The sequence below is a fragment of the Ciona robusta genome, chromosome 11, assembly GCF_009617815.1.
Source record: "Ciona robusta chromosome 11, ASM961781v2".
Taxonomy (NCBI): Eukaryota; Metazoa; Chordata; class Ascidiacea; order Phlebobranchia; family Cionidae; genus Ciona; species Ciona robusta.
Genome location: NC_143245.1, coordinates 6,418,311 through 6,445,297, shown reverse-complemented (window position 1 = coordinate 6,445,297; position 26,987 = coordinate 6,418,311). Strand labels below are relative to the sequence as shown.

General features: G+C 34.9%; 7 protein-coding genes across 9 annotated transcripts; 5 read left to right on the top strand and 2 right to left on the bottom strand.

Annotated features, from left to right (window-relative positions):
- Positions 1 to 4: 4 nt before the first annotated feature.
- Positions 5 to 5,108, top strand: LOC149728818 (uncharacterized). Of its 3 annotated transcripts, none has more exons than XM_089888334.1 (4): positions 5 to 651; positions 978 to 2,278; positions 3,934 to 4,152; positions 4,532 to 5,108. In XM_089888334.1, exons 2-4 carry the CDS (start codon positions 1,013 to 1,015, stop codon positions 4,787 to 4,789), a joined length of 1,743 nt encoding a protein of 580 aa, XP_089744460.1. In that variant the 5' UTR covers positions 5 to 651; positions 978 to 1,012; the 3' UTR covers positions 4,790 to 5,108. The 3 variants fall into 3 exon arrangements, with proteins under 3 accessions (XP_089744460.1, XP_089744459.1, XP_089744458.1); XM_089888333.1 differs by having other exon boundaries at positions 5 to 676; XM_089888332.1 differs by lacking the exon at positions 5 to 651 and having other exon boundaries at positions 738 to 2,278.
- Positions 5,109 to 5,306: 198 nt separating this feature from the next.
- On the bottom strand, positions 5,307 to 8,607 carry LOC149728817 (charged multivesicular body protein 1a-like). Its single transcript, XM_089888359.1, has 7 exons — positions 8,458 to 8,607; positions 8,090 to 8,187; positions 7,420 to 7,481; positions 7,118 to 7,208; positions 6,709 to 6,837; positions 6,290 to 6,480; positions 5,307 to 6,031 (listed from the first exon to the last, which is right to left on the bottom strand). Exons 1-7 carry the CDS (start codon positions 8,489 to 8,491, stop codon positions 6,001 to 6,003), a joined length of 636 nt encoding a protein of 211 aa, XP_089744485.1. The 5' UTR covers positions 8,492 to 8,607; the 3' UTR covers positions 5,307 to 6,000.
- Positions 8,608 to 10,797: 2,190 nt separating this feature from the next.
- Positions 10,798 to 12,686, top strand: LOC149728816 (uncharacterized). Its single transcript, XM_089888354.1, has 4 exons — positions 10,798 to 11,021; positions 11,329 to 11,540; positions 11,643 to 11,843; positions 12,079 to 12,686. Exons 1-4 carry the CDS (start codon positions 10,897 to 10,899, stop codon positions 12,297 to 12,299), a joined length of 759 nt encoding a protein of 252 aa, XP_089744480.1. The 5' UTR covers positions 10,798 to 10,896; the 3' UTR covers positions 12,300 to 12,686.
- A 769-nt stretch (positions 12,687 to 13,455) lies between these two features.
- On the top strand, positions 13,456 to 17,894 carry LOC149728815 (vitamin D 25-hydroxylase-like). Its single transcript, XM_089888342.1, has 9 exons — positions 13,456 to 13,784; positions 14,282 to 14,427; positions 14,666 to 14,762; positions 15,288 to 15,397; positions 15,500 to 15,618; positions 15,799 to 15,926; positions 16,257 to 16,395; positions 16,610 to 16,773; positions 17,201 to 17,894. Exons 1-9 carry the CDS (start codon positions 13,506 to 13,508, stop codon positions 17,555 to 17,557), a joined length of 1,539 nt encoding a protein of 512 aa, XP_089744468.1. The 5' UTR covers positions 13,456 to 13,505; the 3' UTR covers positions 17,558 to 17,894.
- Positions 17,895 to 18,741: 847 nt separating this feature from the next.
- LOC149728814 (uncharacterized) lies at positions 18,742 to 20,361 on the top strand. Its single transcript, XM_089888355.1, has 4 exons — positions 18,742 to 19,099; positions 19,187 to 19,398; positions 19,549 to 19,746; positions 19,875 to 20,361. The coding sequence occupies exons 1-4, from the start codon at positions 18,981 to 18,983 to the stop codon at positions 20,090 to 20,092; spliced, it is 747 nt and encodes a 248-aa protein (XP_089744481.1). The 5' UTR covers positions 18,742 to 18,980; the 3' UTR covers positions 20,093 to 20,361.
- Positions 20,362 to 20,672: 311 nt separating this feature from the next.
- On the bottom strand, positions 20,673 to 23,119 carry LOC149728813 (phosphorylase b kinase regulatory subunit beta-like). Its single transcript, XM_089888358.1, has 5 exons — positions 22,949 to 23,119; positions 22,391 to 22,623; positions 22,026 to 22,134; positions 21,190 to 21,383; positions 20,673 to 20,909 (listed from the first exon to the last, which is right to left on the bottom strand). The coding sequence occupies exons 2-5, from the start codon at positions 22,619 to 22,621 to the stop codon at positions 20,769 to 20,771; spliced, it is 675 nt and encodes a 224-aa protein (XP_089744484.1). The 5' UTR covers positions 22,622 to 22,623; positions 22,949 to 23,119; the 3' UTR covers positions 20,673 to 20,768.
- Positions 23,120 to 24,458: 1,339 nt separating this feature from the next.
- Positions 24,459 to 26,934, top strand: LOC149728812 (uncharacterized). Its single transcript, XM_089888353.1, has 5 exons — positions 24,459 to 24,762; positions 24,869 to 24,915; positions 25,541 to 25,636; positions 26,096 to 26,296; positions 26,447 to 26,934. Exons 1-5 carry the CDS (start codon positions 24,542 to 24,544, stop codon positions 26,686 to 26,688), a joined length of 807 nt encoding a protein of 268 aa, XP_089744479.1. The 5' UTR covers positions 24,459 to 24,541; the 3' UTR covers positions 26,689 to 26,934.
- Positions 26,935 to 26,987: the final 53 nt, after the last annotated feature.

Sequence of the window (26,987 nt, the reverse complement as noted above, 5' to 3'; positions counted from 1 at the left end):
GAAAGTAACGATATATTTATATATTTTGTTTTCTGGATATTAGACAAGAAAAACAGCTAAACGCAAAACAATTTTTTAATATTGTGTAAAACCAATCTTGTTAAATGTCTTGCTATTCGCTGTAACTATTTCCGCCGAAATATATGATTGCAGTGTTTAATTGCAAACAAACCAAAGAGATTAAAAACAAACCATACACTTGTATGCAAATTACCGCGATATAACATGTGTTTTCATATTTTTGTTTTACAACCAAACAATGAAACATGTCGCTACATTAACATCCGATTGCCCACCCCAGAAGTTTTTATCTGTCTGTCCATTTACACGGGCAGTGATGGTGTATAATCATGTGGGTATTTTCAAATGGTCAAACATATAGGTATTGTGATTTTAATAAACAGTATTTATATTAATAAGAATTATTATCGATTACCCATAAAATGCATGCATCCGTTTTCCCTTTGTTTATATTAATCAAAACCGAAACATCTATGAGTATCAATTTTAATCATTTTCGTTACGTAGCAACAAGACACAACAACATGCCGTAAATTTTGTTTTGATAAGACTAACGTCTTTGGAAGTTCAAACTGTTTTAACTATAACTATATCAAGCTGTAGACGGCGAAAAGTTCTACACGTGTACCTGTAAGTTTATAGGTACGAGAAACAGGTATTTTGCTAAGAATTTTTGAGAAAAACCGTATCTTATTGTAAAGTTTAAATTGAAAATTTCGAAAGATTACTACGTCATCAAAGATAAATTAATATTAATGTACACGTTTTTCGACGCTTTATATATTTTTGGTAAAGATTTTAAGTCTTTTGTGATCTTGTTTTTGATTTAAATTCAAAATTTTCAATAAGCATTGTTCAGTCTTTTGTTACTATATTTAGGGTTTAAGTCATATACCGTTTACTCTTTGCATAGTTTTATTCTTGTTTGTACTTTCTGGATGCTGCATTCTTCCCAGAACCTGTTTCGAAAACCAAGATTTACTGATATACAATGATGAAGCATTCACCGCCAGATAAGAACTACACGAAACAAGGGGATACGTTTAACACATTATCCCCACTCATGATGATGCAGAGAAACGTCCAGATGAAGCTTCTTGCTGAGAAAGAAAGGAAACTCTCACAGTTGTATCAAGCACAGCAGCAGAATTCGTTGCAAAATGTGGCTGGAAAAAGCAGCAGGCAAGTCCAGGAGTATTTCAAAACAAACACAAACAGATATACAAACTCAAACAACGGTGGGAGAATGAGGGATGCAAACTGGTCTGGCAACTCTGACCGTAGAGTTGTGCTTCCACCTTTAAAGCAGAGAAAACCCAATCACACTGAAAACCAGGATAGGAAGTTTAGAAACAAGGAGAATTCAAATGGTAATTTGGTAATGCCGCAATCTAATAGCACTCATACTATTTTCAACAGTAACACTGCTGTGCCTAGACAATCAAGTTTTGATTCTCCAGGATATCATGGCTCAAGCCGAAATGTTGGTAAGAATACTTTGGTAAAAATGGATTCCCCGCCAGACATGACCAACTTGAAGCTGGCAAGAAATAAAAAGATTTTAGAAAAAAAGAAACAAACTTTAAAAGCTCTAAATAATTTCACACCTGTTCATGTTGAAGGTGAATCAAATGCAACGGCGATGTGCGAAAAACCAACAGACTTTCAAAAATGGCAAATGGAGAATGATTTGCAAAGAAAGAATAGATTAGAAAACTATAGGGCTAAAAATGGTAATGATTTTATGAATGAATCAAAGAAAGTTGATGACCAGCCGTTGTTCAATAATGAAACTGTTAAAGTGGTAGGTGGTAGAACAACGACAAATGTCATGTATTTAAAACAAGACAAATTGAATGATGACAGTGGCAAAACAAAACGAAGCAAAAGAAACCCGTTTAAAAAAGCTCAAAGGTTTTCAGAGTTAAATTATGCAAATGATAAATCATTGGAGTTTAAAACACCAGAAGAAAATGCACCTTCATATAAAAAGGCAAGTTCTGTACCAAGTACCAGAAGTTATATTGAAAAAAGCAACCAACCAAATGCTGCTATGTCTGGTTTCACCAAGCCTGTTCTTGTTAGGCACAACAGCAACACATCGACACCAGACCGATATTTTCAAAACTCGCGAACAAATTCACGCACATCCACGCATTACAGTGCTTCCCCATCAGAACAAAATATACGGATAGCGCAACAAGGTTTAAGAAGCAATGTTAATGAAATCAAACAACAACGTAACGTAGAACAACAGGTCAGAAAAATGTCTTTAATAAGTGTCGGTTACAGTTTCACTCATTCACAAATAACATTCACAAACATGTAATAGTAGGGTATGTAGGCCTACTTTAGAATTTTTATATTGTATTTATCAGTAAACATAAGTTAGATCACGGCCTACTAGAGATACGGCCTGATAATTCACATTTTACGTTTGAAATTAGAAGGCCTATTATACGTCACAACCAACATTATTTTCCCATTGTTATTCATTGTTTAGGTGTAAACATAGCAGCATAGTATACAGTTTAATTTAAATATTCATTTAAAATAGAAGGTGTATGCTAGTTGCAAAGAGATTATCAGGGTTATTTTGCATTAATAAAGTGTTTAAAATTAACTGTAAGATAACCTACAGGTAGTCTTTTAGGTTAGAACAGATTACGTAGTCCGTTCGCACTCTGTCGAAGAAAATTACGAGACAGTAATATTCAGTATAGCTTTCTATATCCATTTCGCTACTGAAATAACATTTGTTTCTAAACCAGTGATTGTGTCTAAACTAAACTAGCGGGCATTGCGTTAGTAAACAAGATAGTTTTAGTAATCGTCGTTTGGTTTGCAGGTTCAATGATTATTTGTGTCTATGTATAGATGTTTTATTTTTAACGTGTACAGTTCATTCAAATTATATTATATACATTCAACTACAGTTTACCATGGTCTACAAGTGCGCTGCATGTTTAAATTGGTCTTGTTATCAGTCCTGTCCGAAGAAACCTTCGTTTTTTGGCTCCTGGACAAACGGACTTGACGGCAAAGTTGCTTATATACGGCAGACTGGCAGCTTGGTCCACACGGTGGAATTTACGAGAATGATTATGAAGCTCACTTGGTAAAGCTTGGAAAGCGAAAAACCCTTAAAATTGAATCTAGTTATAACTATTCCGTCAAAGCCAATTTGCTTACAACCATGTATTCTGGTAACCCCAACTTTTGTAGTTTAACTTTTCAATACATGCTTTGGTGGACAGTGGTCAATCTAAAAACAAGATTCTATTCAAACCCACCTGATTCAGCCATTTTTATATAAATGATGATTAGGTGAATGATTTAACGTTATTTGCTGGTTGGTTGGACACTTATATGGTTTGCCAAATCAAACATCCAATGCCGTTTGAGGATAACCCTGCCCTCACAAGCAGCATTAGAGAAGGAATTTCTCAATGAAAGCTTTATTTCTTTCAATTGTTTAATCCCGTTTTGGTGCTGTAAACTTTGTTTACGCCTTTATTATGTTTACAAGTCTTTACTTATATAATTATTATGCTGTTTGATCGCTTCTAACGCTGCGTGTAGCTATACTTGTGTAAATAATTGACCTCATTTCTAAATTCGTATGTTTTTCAATGCGTTTTTCCCATTACTGCTACCTTTTTTAAGCAAAATACATGACGTAACAATTGAAAATAATGGTGTTTGTGACGTACAATAGGCCTTCTAATTTCAAACGTAAAATGTGAATTATCAGGCCGTATCTCTAGTAGGCCGTGGTTAGATTTGTTCCAAAAGAAAGTGTTACTATCTTTACCCCTCCTTAAATTAGTAAGTTTTAGCCTATGATTACAGTATAGGTTTTATAATAATGATTTCCAAACCTGTAAAAACTAATAAATTCAATTTACCCAGATGCCCCTTGAATATGCCCAGCATGAAGTTGTGCTTGTTCCATGCAACATTTGTGGCAGAAAGTTCAACTTGGATCGTTTGCCAAAGCACAAGGAAGCTTGTGCAAAGACTTCAAATAAGAAGCGTAAGGTGTTTGACATGGCCACAGCCAGAAAAAAAGGAACAGAGTTGGAGAATTTCAAAGTAGTTAAACAAGTTCGAACTAAAGAAATAAAAATGGTGGGTTAAAGTAGTTTTTGTCATTTTAATATGTTTAGCTGTGTAGTGTCTACTGCAATTTGTTTTATAATGTGCCCAAAATTTGATCATATATATACAAATGTTTAAATATCTATTTTTCTAAAACCATTCAAATACATATGATAATATTTAATGATATTAATATACTATACATCTAGAAGTATATATGTATACGGTAAAGCAACTAATAAAAAATAACTTACAAAGGTACGTATGTCGTAACTCGTAAGCGGGCTTGTGTTATAATGGAAAACTCATGTTATAATACCTGTGTTGTTCAGCTACACAAGGATAATTAGGTTACATTCGTTCATCCATGTATGATAATTCCTATAATATATAAACCTTTATTTTATAGAAAAACAACTGGAAACTGAAGCATGAAGATTTTATACAAACTGTCCGTCATGCCAAGACCTTGTCAAAATATGAAGCTATGGGCGGAAATATAGCCGACCTACCCCCACCCCCACCTTCAGTCAACCCTGACTATATTCAGTGCAAATACTGTGAGCGTAGGTTTGCCCCACAAGCTGCAGAGCGACATATCCCTAAATGCAAAGACATGAAATCTAGACCAGCGCCATTAAAAAGGAAAACAGGTGGCCGGAAATAAGCTCGTAAAGATGCACGTTTCGAACAGAGTTTCACTGTGCCATTGCTTGCAGTTTAGCATTTTTTGCTTTACTTTTTGTAGTCTTGTGATTTCATGCTGTATGTTTTATACATTTTGTATGCATGTAAATATGTGTTATTTATATGATTTGCTTTCTATACACATTTTATTTTTTAGATTTAAAAAAAATGCTACTTATTTCCGCCAGTGTTTTCTTACGACAATTTTGAAGCTATGTTGTCTTTCTGAACTTGCCTATGTGTATTTAAAGTGTCATGCTTGTAGTAAATATCAAAATGCTTGATTCGATACAACACTAGATTAGAGTATTATATGCAAGATACTTTACATATAATTCAGTAAGCAGAGTATTTAGTTCTGAACACAATTTAGGATTTTTTTTCTGATACAATAGTTAAGACAAAATTGATTGGTAACCTAAAAACCAGAATAAACGTGTGTTAAAAAGTAATACACAACCTTTCATATATTTTTACTACAAATATCAATCCATATGTTCAATTTACTAAGTTTATTTTATCGGCTATAAAACAAAAATATCTTATATTTCATTTGTGACATTCTGTCACCTTTACGATGCCCATGCGTACCATTTATGCATATTTTTATAACAAATACGAAAAAAATACAGTGATTTAGTTAATCACTTAAAAAATATATTACACTACAGTATTGAGTTCTACTAAATCTAATGATATCAACCAGTCTATTAAATTTTCAAATGATGTATTTTAAACTTGACTTACTTAAATATGGATAAACACCTTAGAAATTAGTAAAATTAACCCTCATTTAAGGACAGGTATAGTTTTGCACGACTATTATTCAATGTTCAATTATTTATACTAAAACTACACACAAATATAGTCACATGCAAACATTAAAACCATTTATCCAAGAAAACTGGTATTATAGAACTAATACACATCAAACACATGTGTGCATATTTTCAAAGTAAAAGACAAGAATTTTAAGACAACAAAAATGCAATTAAGCATGTATATACATTAAACATTAAAGTAATATAATACACTCTCATGTGTCAAAAATAACTGCATAAAAAATGTTTTGTTTTTTTCGAAAATGCCCGTAACAATATATGTTGTTGAGCATTTAGAAGGCAGGAACGTTATCTTGTTTCAAAAGTTTCAACTAAGCAGAAATTTTCAGGCAGTGATAAACAAACCAAACTACTGTGCTGCTCCCCTCATAGCACGTAACCTGTAAAGAAGTTATATTCTGTAGGTGAAACTGGTAAAACAGAAGCCGATTGCATTTTACAAAAAAATATTTTTATGTCTTTAAAAAATTACCTGAACTAATAGCTCTGTCTGCTTTTCTAACTGCCTGCCAAACAGCATTTGAACCTTCTATTTTTAAACTGACTAAACAAGGTGTTTAAAAGCTATTGTATATATTGCCCTGGTAGCTGGAAAAATAGATTAAAAACCATAGTTTAAATAAACATTTTCGCCAAACCTTCTTTCCAATTCCTCTTCTTCTGATGGGGCTGCTTTCTCACTTTCAAGAGTATGTGATCCAACTGGTGTAGCATCGAGCTGGTTGGAAATTTCTAACCCATTCTCATCTGCAACTTGCTGTATGAGAGACTGTACTTGGTCCTGAGGTGTGGTGGAAGCCATGGCAGAACCCATGGAGTTTTCCATTACCTGTATTTGGCAAAAACGAACTATTAAATTCGAGTTAATTCAAGGATTTTTTAAAGAAATGAACTTTGTTTTATCATTTTGATTGGGGTAATAAAGAACATTTTCATGCTCAAAATATTAAATTTATAAAAAATGACTGTCACTATAAAAATATGTATTGGATAAAACTAAAGTACTATTAATCAGTTTTTCAATAAAGTTCAATAATTTCAAAACCAAGTAACTTACAGAAGCATGGACATCCAAGTTTTCAAACTGTGATTCAAACTTGTCCATAATTTTCGCCACCTTTTCTAAATCCATTGATTTCATGGCTTGATCCAAACCATTGGTCACTGCACCCATATCTTTGGTTACCTGCGGGTAAATTTATGAAGTTAAGAGCTAATAATAGAAAAAAATCTGAATGAGGCACATGCTATTAAATATAAAATCAGCAAAACTTTGGAAGAGGTACAATTAGCTGTTTTAGAAGAGGTACAATTAGCATGTACTTTTAAAAAGGTACAAAAAAACTAAAGTACTTGACAGCAACAACAAGCATACAGCAAAAAAACAAAAGTGGTAATTTAGGTGATAGAAGTAACAGAATTGTAGCATAATAATATGCCAAAGAAAATGTGCAAAAAAAACCAACCTGTTTCATGGATTGAGCTGTTTTGAGTCTTGAGGCCACTCCATCTAATCTGGATGACAATCTCATGTAGTTCAAACATTCATTCTTTTTCCTTTTTTACAAAAACAAACAGCATTAGTGGCAGAAGAAAATTAAGACATAGAAAAGTGTAATAGCTGCTGGGTATGATATAAAAAACTGCACCATTTATTACTGGACCAGCTGTTATAAGGTGCCTCTACTTTTAGGGGAATGGACACTTTGTTTTAAAAGGCCACCACAGTTAAAAATCAGAGAAAATATGAATATATTTTTTAAATCACCTAATAGCATTCTCTGCATAAAGTTGAGCAAACTCATATCTCTCCTTTCCCAAGCTTAACTCCTGTAAACAAAAAGAGTAAATAAGGGTGTTGGGACTAGAGGGAATTGGTCCAATATGATGTAACACCTAGGTCCTCAACCGAGAGTTATTTTTTGCGTTATTTTTTTTTCTTTATAGTCTACTAGCAAAAAGTTTTGACGGCTTATTTAACCACTAGGTTGAAGCAATCACTGATAAGTGTTTTGTACAGGGACAGATACAGCTACAATGTTAGTAGCAACAAGCCACAAATATATATTATACTAGAAGAAAGTGCTCCACTGTTTAAGATATTAAAAACATATATATATATATCAGGGTGGGGGAAGATCGGACACCTTTTCATTCTATTTCCTCGTCCCATTTAGTGGTAAACAAAAAAATTAAAGGAATTATAAAACTATATCCTCACAACTCCCATAGACAGTTGTTAACTGTTTAAAACATGATCTGGATATTTTGATATTGTGTGCCAAAGGTTCCCCATCTTACCCCACCCTACTATATATGGAAGAAAAAGGTTTCTTTAAATAGCTTATTCTTAAATATTTTATTGAACCAAAAGGGTATAATCCTTTTTCGCATAGAATTAACTTAATTATATTAAACTTAAAAAGTAACAACTTTACCTTTTTGACTTTGTTAAGCTCCTTTTTCTGTTCTTTCTCTGCCTTTGCTGCCATCTTGTCAATTTGTTTTCCAGTAAAACGAAGTTGAAATATTGTTTCTGTAAATAACACACCAGTAAAATGTAATGTTACACAATTACACCAAACTAGAACAATCCAAAGACATCAAACTTTTTTTTTAAATGCAGAGGAGTGATGGTTAGACAGTCACTCCTGTCCTGTGAAAGAAAACTAACTGGTACTTTCAAGCAAATTCTTTAATTATAATTGGAACCTTAATTTCATCGCTTTATGTAAAGTGTAGGCCGCCTTTGGCTTTATCAGTGTAATGAAAGTCGATGCGTATAAAACCACATTCAGTTACTCACCATCAAGCGTTGGTTTCTTTCTAAACAAATCCATTTCGAAGGCTTGAAGCTACAGTCAATATCCAAATAACGTAGAACTTTATACGACTTTTTCACTAAGCTTTGCACTTTGGGAACAAGGAAACATGATTAATAATGTATACATATTAACTATCGGTGCTGTTTAAATTATTATATCTAAAACAACTAAATAACTTTTGTTTCTTTTATTGTTCTATGCCCCAATACATAAACTATAATTGTCGTCTTGTGATCTAACTTTTTGTTGAAGGTGTAACAAGGGGTTTCCCCGAATTGTAGGCACGTGACGAATGATATCATTCATGCGAAACGTTCACGGCAGAACACATAAAGGATTTCTGTGTAGGTTTATTTATAAAAAATGCTAGCACGATGTAAGTATACGCCACATTATTATATTATGCTAATACGTGTACCATATCTCCTAAATCTAAAACATAATCACCCACAAGTTACATAGGCTACCATAAGCGGGCATGGGGTGTATAAAACAGAACGCTCATGATACTAGTTTTGGCCTGCCACGCGAGGATGCTGCCATTGTCTTGTTCCGCGAGGATTACCAGATACATACATTTATTCACCTATGTATAATATATTGGCATATATACCACAACGCATTGAAACGGGTTCCTTCACAATTCAAAATAAAGATGAAAAGAATGAAACATAAAGAAATTTGCTTGTTTAGTGATACATACACAACACATGCTTAATTATATGTTAAATTCTACTATATTGCAACAATACCATATATATGCGAAGCCTACTTTTCTGTACAGGAAAAGTGTACAAGCATTTTCCCAACTTTGCTACTTTTTCATTATTCTCATTATTTTTTCCTTTTGGGGGCTAATTATTACCTCCAAATTAATTCAAAATCGGAGGTAAGAGCGAGGTCCCCGGTGAAACAGTCAGGAGAAACGGTCCTTCTCCTAATTTAGCGCCAGTCAAGTCAGCAGTGGCCTAAGCAAACCTTGCATCTGCTACCCCAACGTTGACCCCTGTATATGCAACAAATGAAGACTGATCCCGTTAGTAAAGTGATATAAGAGAACATATATTAGGGTGAGGTAAGATGGAACATGTATTTATTCTCTTTACCCGTACCATTTGGTACAGGTATCCATATTTATCCCACAGTACTATACACATATACGACTTTGCTATATCATACAAGTAGGTGTTAGTAGGCGACATCTAAAATCTATATTAATCCATTGTGCCGAATGCGCAACAGCGGCCGGCACAATTTCAACGGTCGGAACCAACATTTCACGACGCCGGTGTATTGTTAAAGCTTCTCCAGCAATTCAAGCGAGGAGCTTGAAACCGAAAGTTTACGTTAAATTGGTTCAAAGTTGCCATATCGAACACAACACAGGTCTTTGTTCGAAATAGCCATAAAACGATTTTGTTATTTAACTGTACTTCTGTGTTCGTGATATAACCACACATTTCGTTACAAAATGATGTTATTTTATTTTTACCTAGATCAGTACTTTCAATGCTGTTAATATGGTAAATTACTTGTTTCGTATTGCGTTAGGCTACTTAGCAAATTCATTGCTAAAATCGTTCATAAAGATGTTGGGTCCAGGCTCGAGGCTGCCAACATTTTAAACAAATGTTTTGCGCAAGATACGAAATCGCAATTGCTACAGCTCAGTGGACCTAAATGGCTAAATGAATGAACGCAACTTATTTATCGTTGTGGGGCAACGACTGTCAATATAACACGGCTATATTTTGTATTACACACAAAGAACAAAATTGTTTACTTAAACACTTCTTATGTTTTGTTTAAAACGTCAAATTCCGTGGCTGAATTACGTCAAAATAATGTACTTGCTTTTTAACGCTTGAATTGCTGGTGTAACCTTTAACAATATAGTGGGTGAAAACACGATAGACTTATATGCTAATTTGTGAATGTGTGGATAAAAGGCAGTTTAAACATTTCAAACGTCTCTTGATAAGAACAATGATAGCAGCTTGGTAGTTAACAGGACAATACTATAAGATACAGTAGATGACCCAGCAGGCGTATAATTTCTTACTATCAAAACTATTATCAAAATAACAAAGTCGCTTTATGTGCAGTCTTCTTTCTATTCTACTTAATCGTTATCTCAATAAACAACTCCAATAGGAACAGTGGGCTACATGGTTTGTTAGTGTTGTACTCGTTTAGGCTTGTCGAGAAAGTATACACAGGACGACAATAGTTACCCACAAATTTACACAGCTACATGAATAGAATTCTTTTTTTTTCAATAACTGTCGGTAGATAAATACAGACTACTGTTGCGTCTGGTCTCAGACTTTACATTGAAGATGGTTGTCTATTGTCAAAAGTCACAAATTTAATCTGAGCAGACTTGTTTTATATAGGCCCTTTATTAGAAAATAGAGAAAATGGATGAAAAAACTAGATACCGTTTACTTGCGGTAATTTGCACCATTTTAAGCGGGTCGCAAATAATATTCGGAGTCGTTGCTTTGTTTGACCCCGAATGGCTGGTGTTTCAAAACACCACATTGTAAGTACCTGTGTAATATACTGAGCCGCAATTTAAAGGTTGTTATCGCAAGTGTTACAGCTGAATATGCACTGTAGATTAGCGCGTCGTGAGGGTACAGTTTTATAACTCATAATTAATGTTCTTTGTTTACTACCAAATTGGACGACAAAATAGAACAAAAAGGTGTCCCATTTCCCCCCACCCTATAATATATATGTTGTAACTCGTAAAAAGGCATGATGAAGTGTATGAAATGTATTATAACGACTGACTATAACGACCAGTCAAAAATAACAGGTAAACTAAACATGCAAATTTCTAACAGGGCTTTTGTGGAAAGGTTTCAAAATCCAGTTAACCCTGACAAAGGTCAAATCAGAGATGCTCTCTCAGGAAACGATTCTGCTATACAGGTTGTACCGACAGCTTTGCCCACGAATTTGGCCGTTGAACCAGTAAATGTGATATATCTACGAGCAGCAATCGGGTTATTAGAAACGGTCATAAATGGAGATGAGATTTTTGAAAACAGAGAAGGTATATGTTTATACTAAATATAACTATACTTTCCTATTCGGCGTATTTACGTGAAAGTATTGTGTTATTATCTATCGTTTTGGTTACAAAAAATCTTTTCAGGTTTAAAGGGTGTGGTAGGATTTATCATGGTGTCTTTATTGGCGTCCCTATTTTCCCTGGCACACAGCATAAGTATATTGATGGAAGAATATTGCCCGAAATGTTCGAAATGCTGTCAAATGAATAGGAAAAAATGTCGTAGCTGTATGGAAAAGATTATTGAAAAACTAAATAGCATCTCGAAAGGCAACTATTCAGCAGGTTTGGTTAAAGAAGTATGTAGTACTCAAACTAAATAATGAAAAGATCGTTTAAGTACTGCTGTTGATAATCTTCGTTAAATTTAAGACATGTTCCAAAAAACAGCTTTTGGCCCATTTAACTTATTTTGTAATTTTGTTTTATTCGAACACGATCAAAAAGTTTGGAATATTATATGCTAAGATTGTTTCATTTTACCCAAATAAAGTTTTATTTCTTTATCCGGTATTTACAGGCGTTAGTGCTGGCGTAGCGGATGCAATGTTTGCCTACACCACTGATGATCTGGTTAAGGGCACTTTCGGATCAGGTTTTATTCTCATGGCTGTTTCATCAGGCATGACGGTTTTTACTTTATTTATAAGTTTCTTCAATGACAAGCCATCAGACGAAGACCAACCAACAAGGAGTGGTCAACGACGTCAGGGTAGAAACGTAGATGACAGTCGTATATAAATTAATATAGAGTTTACATGTAGCACACTAACACTAATAAGTATGGTAGCAATGTTGCATATGTGTATAGTACTGTGGGGTAAAATGAAAGCTTATAATATTCCACTTATATTATTATAATATTCCAGATTTTCTAATCTCGGTTTCAATCATTACCAAAACATGGTTCTGTAAATATTCTTTGTTTTCTACTAAATGGCTCGATAGGACAAAAAGAAAAGATTAACCATCTTATACCTCGACCTATACTGTACCAATACCAACATTAATAGATAAAAGTGTATAAATAGTGTGTAGTACGGTTTTATTACCCCAAAGTACCCTATATAGTTTATACTGTTTTTCTAACTAAACCAAATATACTCTAAATATAACATGAAAAATGTATTCGGCTTTATTTGAATGTTTCGTGCCAGGTGTGTGTTCTTATATTTTGGAAGGCGCCTTTGTGGTTTGTTATACATCTCAACCTTGAGACCGACACACAGTGGCGCAGCTAGGAGGGGGGTAAGGGGTCGCGACACCCTTATTTTAAACCAAAAAAATAAATAAAAAATATTTAAAAAAAAACAAAAACATTTTTTTGATTAAAACCCCCCTTTTTACTGGCTGCGCCACTGCTAACACATGTATTCTACATTTCAGACCCGAATTGTTTTCCCTTCTTTGTTTTCGACTGTACAAAATTTAAGAAATTTTTAGGTATAGTAGGTTGGGGAAAGATGGGACACCTGTAGCACATAATATTTAAATATCCTGATCGTGTTTCAAACAATTACCAACGGCATATAGTGGGAATCGTGATGATACGGATTTATAATTCCTTTAATTTCTTCGTTTACTACCAAATAAAAGGATAAAATGGAATGAAAAGTTTCATCTCCCCCCACCCCACTATATGTTTTAAGAAAAACTTTAAATGTTATAAAACAAAACCCGTTTTTATGGACCGCCAGTCGTCAATAATTGAAATTTGGCACTTTTTCAAGCTATCGCATAGGCTACAACAATTTTAAACGGTTAATAGTTTTTTTTAAAATTTAGTTTTGCAAGTCAACCGTGCAAACGCTACTTAGTTGGTAAATCTAGTCTAAAGGTCGCACTATTCAGGTTGAAACGAGTTCAAACCAGTAAAGAAAGGCATCGGAAAGTGTTGTTGCAGTATTCTGTGTGTTTAAACACCTCTCAGTCTGGTCAGTTGTAGCAATGAATTTGGTGGAGACGTTTTGTATGTTTTGTCCCTTCGAATTTCATGAGGTTCTAGTTGGAATAATTACTTTTATTCTGGTATGGAGTTGCATACGACGGCCTACGAGGTACCCACCTGGGCCCAGAGGGGTCCCTATTTTAGGGGTGCTTCCTTTTCTGAGCAAATATCCAGAACGTGAGTTTCTGGTTTGGAGCAAGCGTTACGGTTCACTGCTTTCTGTCCCCATTGCTTGGCAAAGGTGGATTGTTCTGAATGACTATGACATCACTATGGAGGTAAGATTTAGCATTTTTTGCTTACTTATACTAAAACATATATGTAAGATTGGGGTAAAATGGTTCAATTTTTATTCCCCTTAATAATCGTCCCATGGGTCAGAAAAAATATTTACAAAATTATATATAACTGTATATGCATGACTCTTGAAGGAGCGTTGTTAATAGTTAAAAACACGATTAGGAAATGTGGGACTTAAGTGCTAACGGCATCATCCCATCTTACCCCACAGTATTAGGCTATGTTATTTGCTAATTATGCCGTGATTGAATTTCGACTTTAATTTCTTCTGTTTTGAACTAATTAAGATTTGTGTTCGGAGCTCCCACATTATTATAAAAGTATAACATGCACATTTATTTGGACACATTTTACGTATCCCTTTGGACACGATGCAGACCAAAGGAATTGAATCAACAAAGCGAAGAGAATTAGCAGCATATAAACAACAGTGCTATAAGACACGCTTGGACATTAAAAACTCTTTATTATTTAGGTACTTGTGAAAAATCGTATGATTTTCAACATGCGACCTGCTATTAGATTCTACCAAGAAGCTTTAGATCCGCTGGGTATTGTGTTTTCTCCTGGTGGTGCAATTTGGAAAGCACATAGAACCTTTGGTACACGAGCTATAAGAGCGTAAGTATTGTAGAGTGGGGTAAGATAGGACATTTTTTATTTTGTGTTCTCGTCCCATTTGGCGGTAAACAAATAATATTCACACAATTAAACAACCGTGGCCCGCGACTCGTGATAAGGCGTTTTAATAGTTCAAACCACGATGAGAAAATATAGGATTCAGGTGTTAACGGTATATATCCCATCTTACCCCACTATACATGAGATTGTTAGATTTTTATATCTTACTTCTCCACAGCATCGGCCAGGAGAGAATGGAAAAACAAATAATGACAGAAATTGATTATTTTATCGCTGAATTGGAAAAACACAACAAGAAAAGTTTTGACATTCAAGTAAGACATTGGCCAGCGGTTTCTTTTTCAACGTTTTTATTAGTCGTTACTATTCGACGTGTCGTTATATCAAGCCATAAATTCGCACACCATTTATTTATACCGCGTTAATTTACTTTATGCACGGGCCAGGTTAATTACAGCCATCGGCGCATACCACTTTTGCATTAACGTCGCTTTTTATGTCAAAGTCCGATTGCTATAGCGAAGCGCAATTGTTAAACTGTAAAAATGGCATCAATAAGGATATGAATTATCAAAATAAACTATCAGTTAATTCAACCTTACGTTTACTTGAAACTGTCTCTTTATTAAACATTTTTCCTTCTACACCTTAATTTATGTAAATAAAATACTGCAATGTGTTTTTTAAGCAGCCACGCTTTTATTTGGAACTTTTACCCAACTAGTTTGTATACACCTAGTGTTTTTACCTATTGCCGTTTTAAATTTTTCGTTGTTATAAAACCAGATCTTCGCTACTATACTCAAAGCAATAAATAAAAATGAAGTATTTTTTACAAGGACGCTCTTACACACTCGATTGCCAACGTAATGTGTGGATTTACTCTCGGTGAAAGATTCGATTATAAAGATGTAAGATTTAAGAAACTGGTTGGGTGTATTATACACGTGTAAGTATTTATAAATACTCGTATTTTTTAATCGACACTGACGTAACAAGCGTTTGAAATCTTTGCATATTCATAGGCTTCTTCTGATTGGTTGTTTTACAGAGGAAAAGTAACTAAAGACTGGAAAACAATGTTTCTCACTCTGCTTTCTCCGCTAGCCCATATTTGGCCATTTACTCGACATGTGAACGAGTTCAAAAACGCCATGAAAACTTTTAACGGTTTGTGAAACACATATTTTTGGTAGTAAACAAAGAATGTTTACAGAATTAAATTACTGTTTTCCACGACTCTTAAACCGCGTTGTTGTAATTGTAAGAAAACACGTTTAGGAAATATGGAACAATGTTTGCTAACGGTATATCTATATACAATACAATATTTTCTGTTAATATTTTCAGACCAAATTCGTATAATGGTTGAAGAACAACAATCTTCATTTAACGGAATCGAAGTTCGAAACATGATCGATGCTTATCTATTAAAGTCGCAAAGCTTTGTGTCTTGTAATGAGAAGTACACGATTGAGGTGAGGAACCTACTTCTAACTTTGGCGTGGTCAAAGAGATAAAAACACAATGCAAATTTAAAATAGTTTCCCGCATTTTTTTGGATTTTTAAATATACTTAATACTGACTTATCTGGTGACCTGACCAGAGCGCCCAACTCTAGCCCATAGGACACAGGTTCGAGACTCCTTTGAGCAAGACGGTTAACGGCAGTTGTTCCAACCCCCTTTTGTGGTAATTCATAAGCGAACACTAGGTGTTTGAAACAGACCACCGTGTTATACTGTCGTTTTCCCGCTAATCAAGGAGAAAGCAAGTTATATTCCTTCATTTATAAGTCTCTGTTCAGGATATTGTCGGATTCTTCTCCGATTTGTTCATCGCTGGTACAGAAACCCTTTCTTCCCAACTACGATGGGGTTTCCTTATCATGATGCTTAACCCGGAATGCCAAGAAAATGTTAGGAATGAAATACACGCTGTCATAGGTAATTCTATCGTTTTTTCTTACATATAAAAAACAGGACACTCAGCATGTTATATAAGTTATGCTGTTATTTGGCCCGCCATGCAAGGATAAAGAAGTAACATTAATTTAATGAAAAACCTATTTTATACACAACTTGTGTTATAATGGTGGTTAATTGCCGCCACGCGAGGTTAAATAAGTTCTATTGATTCGATACCCGATTCTATACACAGGAGGAAATGGAAGAGCGCGGCTTTCAGATCGCTACCGTATGCCTTACACATGCGCGGTGATTCAAGAAATATTTCGTTTCCGAACGTTGGGAGCTTTGAGTCTTCCACGAACGAATGTTGTTGACGTTGAGATTGAAGGATGTAAGATTCCGAAAGGCTCGAAGGTAATGGTTGTTTTATTAAGTGTATGCAGTAGGGTGGGGGAAAATGGGACACCTTTTCAGTTTATTTTCTCGTCCCATTTGGTAGTAAACAAGGAACATTCAAAGAGTTATAAAACCGTATTCTCACGGCTCCAATAGAACGTTGCTTTTTTGTTTAAAGAAAAGATCAGGATATTTGGATATTATGTGCTAAAGGTGTCCTGTTTTCCCCCACCCTACTATATAGCTGTAGTACTGTAAGGTAGGATGGATACTTTTAGCACATAATATCCCATATTTCGTAACTGTGCTTTTTTAGAGTAGTCAGGATGCGTTGATATAATTTTGTGAGTTTTTTTGTTTACTACGAATCGAACGATAAAAGAGAATGAAAACGTCGACTTTATACAACATTGTAAAATTTATATAGAAACCTCGTACTTTGCAGGTTATTTTAAACACTTGGGCAATTCATAATGATGAAAGAAATTGGGAGAATCCTCAGAAATTCATCCCAGAGCGACACTTGGACAAAGATGGAAATTTTATCAATTCGAAAAAGGTTTTGCCGTTTAGTGTTGGGGTTCGTTCATGTCTCGGTGAACAACTTGCCCGAGCAGAAATCTTTTTTTTCTTTGTCGCCACTTTACAACAGTTTGAGCTCAAATTTGATCCGAACGCTCAAGTCCCCAGCTTAGATGATGCATCCAAAGGTGCTATATTTTCCCCGAATCCTTATACTATGATTGCCGAACGCATAAACGAAGATAGGAGTAACAATAATAACAATTCTAAAGTCATCTAACTTAGACGTGATTTTATATACATGCTGGTTTGTGTAGACATGTTTATTTTATATTAGAATTCGTTGGTTTGTGAGGATCAAATATTACTTTTCTAGTCTGCCTGATGACCTATGTGTCCAGCATAAAAGGTGGCAGTATTGAGCAAAGAATCCTGAATTTTTTTATTAAGGTGTAAATCATATAAAATGTAAGCCAGCACAACGCTAGACAGAGTGTGTGTTTTTAATAACGTGATATCTTGTAGAACTGTAATGCTGCAAATTTCTGCACAGTTAAAATACGCCTTCGCATAACGCTTTCATATTACACTTACAATAATAAACAAAAATTATACAATCCATTGCTATACTATAGTGGGTTGGGCGAACCAGAAATGAGTCACAGTTTCCGATACCCAGCACTGCAGCGTGGTGTCGGTGATATCACACCGACATCTGCAGTGCCAATACACCGACAAGGAAGTAACGTCTATCCATTATATGCAAATACGGTTTCCGGGTGGTGTAGGTGGTTGGGCTGACAGGTTAGTCTGTTGGGATATGTTTAGCAACAGCATTTTGATCCAAGATTTCATGGAAAATAAATTAATGTAACTTATTTACTTCCACCTGGTGGGGCAATGACAGTTGCTGTTATACGTGTGATCTGTTTTACAAACCTTTCGCCCGCTCATCAGTTGCCTTTGACGGTAAATATACTCTTTTGGGGGGGGGGGGGTAGTCTATAGAGGTCACTCGCTAACCACTGATGTGCTACGATGTATCTATGTATCGGTATTCTCGTTAGAGTTGAATACAAGAATCACTGTATATCGATAGTTTTCTTATTTTTCGTCCTATTTTGTAGTAAACAAAGAACATTGAATGAATTAATAAATCGGATCCTAATTGTTTAAAACACGATCACGGTACTTGGATAATATACGCGCCCAAAGTGCACCTACTCTACTATATACATTTTGCCCATTAATGAATTTATAAAAGCCGAGACACAGGGAATTTCTTTTAATTTGTAGATAATTTGAACTTGACTTCATGGTCAAACTCACTTTGTTTTACATTAATTCCTGGAATTTACACTAAGCGCTTTTTTTCCAAGCGCATTTCCTTTCAGATACGATTCAGCATTGTACCTGGTTTAAAGTTGGAAGTCGCTTTCTATTTTTTGAGGGTTCTGAGGTTGTCGGATTACTGTTTATAGGTTTACTAATACATTCCGGAAAATAGTATATAACTATAATATACAGTACTAAGTAGGTGTTAAAGAAGAGACTTTACATCCGTGTTAAGGCGATATCCTATACATCATGTCCGTCATGATTCTATATAACAATTCTATTTGGCAAATAAAGGCCAGATAGCAAAGCTATACGCACAGTTTTAAGTTACCAACGGCGTTATAGGCGACAACTAAAAAGAAGAAATGGTCGACAAAACAAAATGTAAAGTGTTTTGCACGATCCTACTCTGCCTCTTCCAATTAAGTTTGGAACTGGCAGCATTGTTCAACCCTGAATGGATAGTGGCAAAAAATGCTACATTGTAAGTATATGTGGTATATAGCGGTATTGGTAGTGGTTCGCTATATATATATCTCAAAACTCTCGAACCTTTAATTTCTATGCAAAGAGCTTTCGTTGAGAATTTTCAAAATCCTGTCAACCCCGACTCTATGGACTCGCTGGTTAAAACAAATCTACTCTCTGGGAACGAAAGTGCAAATTCGATAGGAACAACAATAGCACCAGTGAAGAAGGATGAAAACTCGATATATCTTAGCGCTGCAATCGGGTTGTTGGAAACGCTGATTAAAGGAACAACGTTACCAGAAAATAGAGAAGGTGTTAATATATGCACTGTTTGTTAAGAAATTTTTATGTTTTTGTAAATTATTTGTAAATTTTTCTATATACGTAAGTCTGTTCAGCGTCGATTTTTCCATTCTTCTCTAGAAAAAGAAACTTAATTTTCTGCTACGAAATGTTTTACAGGTTTGAAAGGTGTGGTCGGATTCATCGTAGTGTCTTTAATCGCATCTTTTTTTGGCCTTTTACACAGCATCTCTTTGCTAAATAAAGAAATGTGCAAGAATTGCGAAATATGCGAATATCCTAACCAAAAATGCCAAAAGTGTTTAAAATCTATTGTTGAAAAACTAAGGACGATTGCAAAAAGTAACTATGCAGCAGGTAAGTTAGGTGAAGTTCAGTCTATAGGAAGTTTTGTTGCCGGTGTTTTTATTGAAACCAAACGAGCAATAATGATGGAATTAATTTAGTGTGCCTGAAATGTTGTTAATCCTGATTATTCCACACAGGCGTCAGTGCAGCAGCAGCAAGTGCGATGTTTGTCTACACTACAGATGACTTGGTCGACGTTTCATTCGGATGGAGTTTTATACTAGAAGTTTCTGCATCAGTATTACCGTGTTTCACTTTCTTTTGTAATATCTGTATGGAAGAAGACCCAAACACTGTATCAGCGGAAAATCAAGATGGTGCTAATGAGCATAGGCATCAAGATACACAATGCTGATCAAGTGTAAATTAAACAGAGTATACACATATACGTAAAAAAAGTAACATACCATTATATGATACCCAGATTGTGGAGTGTGTATTAGCCTACTTACAAAAACCTAAAAATGGATATGGCATTTTTTTAGTAATTTTCGTATTTGTCAGTAATTTCGTGTTATATTAAACAGTTCATTTCCGACATTGTATTTTTGTTATATATGTGCGCGTACTCATTTGGTTAATAAACATCTATACTCCCTCGCACAACCTTAAAAAAACTAAGCCTACATAATTTCTTTACAATAAGTGGAAACCACTGCGCAATCGGTCCGCGCAGTAGGATTCGCGTTTGCGCTTTATAAAGGTCGCTGTTTACATCCCCGTTTTGACACACTTCAGCCTTTTTTTCATCTTTGTCCAAGTGCCGCTCTGTAAGGAATTTCTGAAAGGCGGGTTATACGCCACAGGTTACATTATTGTAAGAAATTGTGGGCAATTGTAAACTAACAGAAATACCTAAGTTGAGGCTTGTTGTAAACGGCTGCATGTTCTTTTGTGTTCTTAATTCCAGACGTTCTCCAAAGAAAAATAAGCAGTTGCAGTACGTGTGTCGGATATATTTTTAACGTGGTAATAAATTGTTGAAAAAAACCACATGCTAAGCAAAAACAAGTCAAAAAATAAAGGCATTCTTAAGATACAGTGCACGTGTCATTGGCAGTTACAGAGACAGATCCCTTCAAAAGTGATTGCACAACACTTCGAACCATGTATTGAACCAATATCTCGGATGGCAAATTACAAAACTCGCTGATTTCGTCGGTCTGCTTGTCCTGAAAAAGGAACCAGTATAGATCAGAACGTGTATTTTTTGGTAAATATTTTATCCATGCACAACTTTGGTTTAGCAGTCACACTTTTATCTAAAACTTTTCATTGAGCAGTTCTTGTCCGTAGCTTGTTTTGAACAAATTTTGTTTTCCTTGCTTTTACCAATTTGATTCGTCATCATATTCGAAAATTAAAATTTACACTATTTCACAGAACAACTATACAGAAACCATAACAAATTTGCTTAAATTTCCTGAAACCGAACCACAAAGCCGAACTTACCTTTTTATATTCATTAATCGCATCTCCAACAACGGCGTCTATATCCGTTGTGTTCTGAAATTTTATCTCCGGATTTCGTTCAAGTACAATAGCAGTAACCATCAGCATTTCCATGATCAACTGTCGGAACTCTGGCCGATGTAAACCGGCAAACATTGCCTCTACTTTTTTCCACCAAGCCACTTCATTTTTGCCTGTATATTCCAGCATGTATTTTCCACAAAGCAATTTAGGAACGATAAGTCTCGTTTTAAGACTACAATTTATTTTTTAAAGTATTTTTTCCAATTTATATTAAAATAAATACATCTTACTGTGAGTTTTCTGTATCCTAGGTTCAGCTGCCTGGCCTTTTTAACCTGTAACTTGTCTATCTATTTTTTGTCGTAATGCTAAAACTGTTATAATTCTGTCACTAACTGCTGTCTTACATGTTTTTGCTTCATTCTTCAGATTAGAAAAAGAATTAAAATTTCAAATTCCATCCTGACTGTCATAGTGCATTCTCTTTTTTTGAATCAGTAAATTGAACCACATATATAGTATGATGGGGAAATATGGGACACCTTTAGCACATAATATCCAAATATCCTGAACGTATTTTAAACAATTAACAACAGTCTATGGGAGTCGTCAGGATATGGTTTTATAAATATTTTAAATTTCTTTGTTTACTACTAAATGGGACGAGAAAATATAATGAAAAGGTGTCCGATCTTTCCCCACCCTACTATACTTTTTTATTGAACTGCTCTATATAACATTTTAACTACATTATACTTCCCACTGGTACATAGCAACTACAACCGACTAACCACCCCAACCCACCCACTCACCCATATCACTTAGTGTTGGTTGTTGTGGTAGATGGTGACTGTTAATTACGAATCCATCAGGACTTCTCTCCAATATAAGCCAAACTTTTGCATAAAAATCAGGAGGTGTCTAAGAAAAGTTGGATTAAAAATCATTAATCTGCACTAGACAGATATAAAAGCTACATTATCTTTGATTAAAACATAAAAAATATACATTCCTGGCAGTTCTTTTTATATTAAAAAGATTTTCTAACCGTCCATGAAAATGCTAGTGAAATAGACCACCTCTGTTTTTATATTTTGTAGTCTATTCATCACTTTACCTATTCAAACTATGAATTTATCCGAAAACATAATAACATATTAACTATAATTTCAAACACCTTGTTCAAAGCACCAGTAATTTGCCTTCTTTGAAGCCAAGATAAGTCTGTATGGTTTGCGACATCCAACACATCAAATAAAAGTTTCTTCACATCGCTGGGTGATAGATCATGTATGTCTACTTCTCCCTCTAAAACACCACTGGTTTCTTTGTAAGAACCGACATTACCGCGATGTTTAAGCAACAAACGCATAGCGTAGGCTAACCATCTGATACGAACCTGCAGCATTCCTGTTTGCAAGGATAATACATTTTAGTAAACTATTTTTGCGATAAATACGTATATTAGATTGAAAATGCTGATTATTTTTCTTAGTGGGCGACCTTAATTGCTACTAAAAACACGGTTAACTTTGCTACCATTAAAGGTATTTGGGCAAGACAGTGAATAACAATTGCTCCAACCCAATGGTCACTAATGCGTTGTCCAAATTATCAGCCATACATTAACAATACAATCACCCAAAACTTATACACTTAGTAAGTCATAAGTGATATTCATTTATTGATTAATCCCCTAAAAATTAGAAAAAAAAGTGAAAAAATAGGCCTATACCTTCAAATAAATTAGGTTGTTTATTTATTGCAGCGCCAACATACAGGACAAGCTCTTGTTGCAAACATGCCTCCCTCTCATCATGGGGTGTACATAGTCTGTATAGAATATCTTTGATGGTGGCTGGTGGTAATGGATTGCTCACTACTATCTATATGGTAAAATAAAAAGTTGGCGAAGTATTTTTAAATGTTTGAAAATGAAGAAAATTGTACTATACATTATAAACTATAATGTTTGTATTAAAACTAACAAAAAAACTGTGTTTTATGACTATTTAAAATATTTTGAAACATAGACAATCGTACTTTGTGTCTTGTAATGAGTTGTGTCTTGTGTCTTGTAATAGCTGTAGTACTGTGGGGTGGGATGGATACTTTTAGCACATAATATCCCATATTTCCTAACTGTGCTTTTAACAGGTCACTGCGCTTTTTTAGAGTAGTCAGGATGCGTTGATATAATTTTGTGAATTTTTTTGTTTACTACGAATCGAACGGTATAAGAGAATGAAAACGTCGACTTTATACAACAGTGTAAAATTTATATAGAAACCTCGTAATTTGCAGGTTATTTTAAACACTTGGGCAATCCATAATGATGAAAGAAATTGGGAGAATCCTCAGAAATTCATCCCAGAGCGACACTTGGACAAAGATGGAAATTTTATCAATTCGAAAAAGGTTTTGCCGTTTAGTGTTGGGGTTCGTTCATGTCTCGGTGAACAACTTGCCCGCGCAGAAATCTTTCTTTTCTTTGTCGCCACTTTACAACAGTTTGGAAAGATGGGACACCTTTAGCACATAACATCAAAATATCCTGATCGTGTTTTAAACAATTAACAACGGTCTATGGAAGTCCTGAGGATACGGTTTTATAATTCTTTAAATGTTCTTTGTTTACTACCAAATGGGACGAGAAAATAGAATGAAAAGGTGTCCCATCTTCCCCACCCTACTATACCATGAATTTTCGTTTATATAATCTGATGAAATATTCATGTGTAAGTGACATTATTATGAACTTATAAATAACATATTATTATAATTCAGAAGTGTTTTCCCCAGCGAAAACCTCTACCTTTTGTTTTGTTTAAATGTATATAAACCCTACCCATCCCATGCAGTCATATAAGCAATTAGAAGCTCGCGTGTTTCCATTTGGAAGTGACGTTTTAAGCTGTGTTAATTAAAATCGGAAGTGGCTTTCATTTTTTGCGTAAATCAACGGTGGTTTCTGTTTACTGTATAGCCATCCACTTCCGTATGTGACTAGCTTATTGTTGTCTTTGGAGACTGATCCTGTACTGGTGTATAGGTGGGAACGGTATATGCAGCGCAATGCAGACGAATTTTAAACTTGATGTGATAATATATAACCGTAAAACTGTAGGGCTATATAGCATTCAAAGTTAGCACCTTACTATTTCGCATTTTTAACCTTTTTAAAATATACTGTTTCTATTTTACTTTTTTTTTAATATTTAAAAATAGTAATCGGCTTTTATACGCGTTTTATAAAGTCGTGATAATACTGTCAAATAATTTTGTGACATTACTTTCCTGATTATCATTAAATGAGGGTCCGTAAAAAATGCCATGCGAAGATACAACCGAAATAGTTCGTGATTCCTACTTTATCATCGAATTTAAATATTTATTACTAGGCAATATCAGACTAGCAGGTGTTGTAATGGCAAATAAAAAAGTTGTCGGAAAAGGAGTTTTCTTTTGTGTTATGAGCGCATTGCAAATAATATTTGAAATGTTTGCCTTGTTTAACCCGGGTTGGGTGATGGCCGAAAACAAGACTTTGTAAGTACCTGCCTGTTGTTTTTTCTGTAATTAAATTTTAAGCACGTTAATGTGTGATTTTTACCGTAAGCAAAAACTAAATACAGCTACATTACTCTTGCTATAGGAAGTTCGTTGAGGAGTTTGAAAATACTGTTGATTCTGACGCTATAGGTTCGTATCCAGGATGCACATTACAGAATTTCAAATCCGTGAAAATTGAATCCTTTTGTATTCGAATCTAAGTACGGGATTCGGTATTCTGTTTAATGACATCATCATACGTCATCTCATGTACTTTAACAATTTAACAAAAGTAATAATTTTGAAAAAAAAAATTCTTGTATTTGTCGGGCTTTCGAGAAAAAAACGCTTCGCAACGCCCTTCCAAAGGTTGCTATACGTTTCGGGTTAGCCGTTAACGTTCCATACGTAGTTACGAATTAGGCGTTTTCGCACCATCATTCTGCGGGGATTGGAGCTCTCTGTTTCCTTTTTGTTAATGCATTACGCATGGTGCGAAAACGCCAAATGCAAAAAAATCGGCAACCGATCATTACGAAGCAAAAATTACCCAATGGTAAAATTTTGGATCATTTTAGAACACATGATCCAACAAGGCTGCTATTGAAGGGCCAATACAGTGTAAAATTATTTTTCCCTATATATGAAAAAAGATTCGAAATAAAGTATTCTAGGATATCCTAGAATACCTAATTATTCTGTTATGTGCATTCCTATTCGTATGTGACAAACTTACGTTCTATCGGTAACGAGACTGTGAATTCTACGGCAACAGCAACAGCACCGGTAAAGGGTAACATATATGTGGACGTTGCGATCGGACTGTTTAAAACAGTGGTTCAAGGAAAAACCATTCCAGAAAACAGAGAAGGTAAAGCAAGTGTTTCAGATGGGTACTTATTTTTCAAAAGTTATGATACTATAGGGGAATCAAATTTTATATTAGTTGTACACAGATGGTCCTTTCTTTTCTTAAATCTACAACATTAACCTTACTTTCAAACCGTACCATTTTGATGTTTGTATTGCCGTTATTGTTTTAACAGTGTATCTCGAAAACGACGAAATATTTATAAAGTACTCTGGGATAAGATGGGACACCTTTAGCACATAACATGCAAATATCCTGATCGTGTTTTAAACAATTAACAACGGTCTATGGGAGTCGTGGATACAGTTTTATAATTCTTTGAATGTTCTGTGTTTACTAACAAATGGGACGAAAAAATAGAATGCAAACGTGCCCCATCTTCCCCTACCCCACTATATGTTTGCGTTTGGTCATAATAAATATCAAAACAAATCACATATTAAAACAAAACGTTTCCAGGTTTAAAAGGTGTGATTGGATTCATCATGGTGTCGTTACTGGCGGCCGCTTTTTCGCTAATCCACAGCCTCCTTGTGGTGAAAACAGAATGTTGCGAAAACAAGTGTGTAAAGTGCTTCTGTGGGGAGGAAAAATGCAAGACATGTTTAAAAGCCGCCGTTGAAAAGCTAAGAACCATCGCGAACAGTAACTATGCAGCAGGTAAGTTAATGATTTCGGCCCACTGAGTCATATTAGTTGAGTATAGGCTACATATTGAGCTTTGATACCGGCGTTTCCATTAAAAATAAACGGACTACTGGGTTAATTTAAAACGCCTGAAATGTTTTTAATCCTGATTATCCCACACAGGCGTCAGTGCAGGAGCAGCAAGTGCAATGTTTGCCTACACCACTTCTGACTTGGCCGACGTTTCATTCGGAAGCAGTTTTATACTGGAAGCTATTTCATCAGGATTCTCGATTCTCACTTTGATTTTAAATATCTGTATGCCCCCTATAGAACACCCAAACACTGAACCAGCATCAGGGGGAAATCACGGTGGTGCTTATGTGCAAATGAATGAACCCCGGTTCAATGCTGACAATGTGTAAATTAAACATAACATACACGTGTAAAAAAGTATGTAACATAATAGCATTATATTATACCCAGTAGTGAGGTTTACTTACAAAAAAGTGAAGATTGTTAGTAGGTATATGGCATTTTTTAGTAATTTGTGTGTTATATATTGATCAGTTTATTTTCACCATTGTTTATGTTTATGTTATCATGTGCTCGTACTCAGATGAATAATAAAATGTATACGCCCTCGCCCAATCTTAAAAAAACTGCATGATTCTTAAGCGTAAGTAATTGTCAATACTTCAATACTGCGCAATCGTATGTCCGC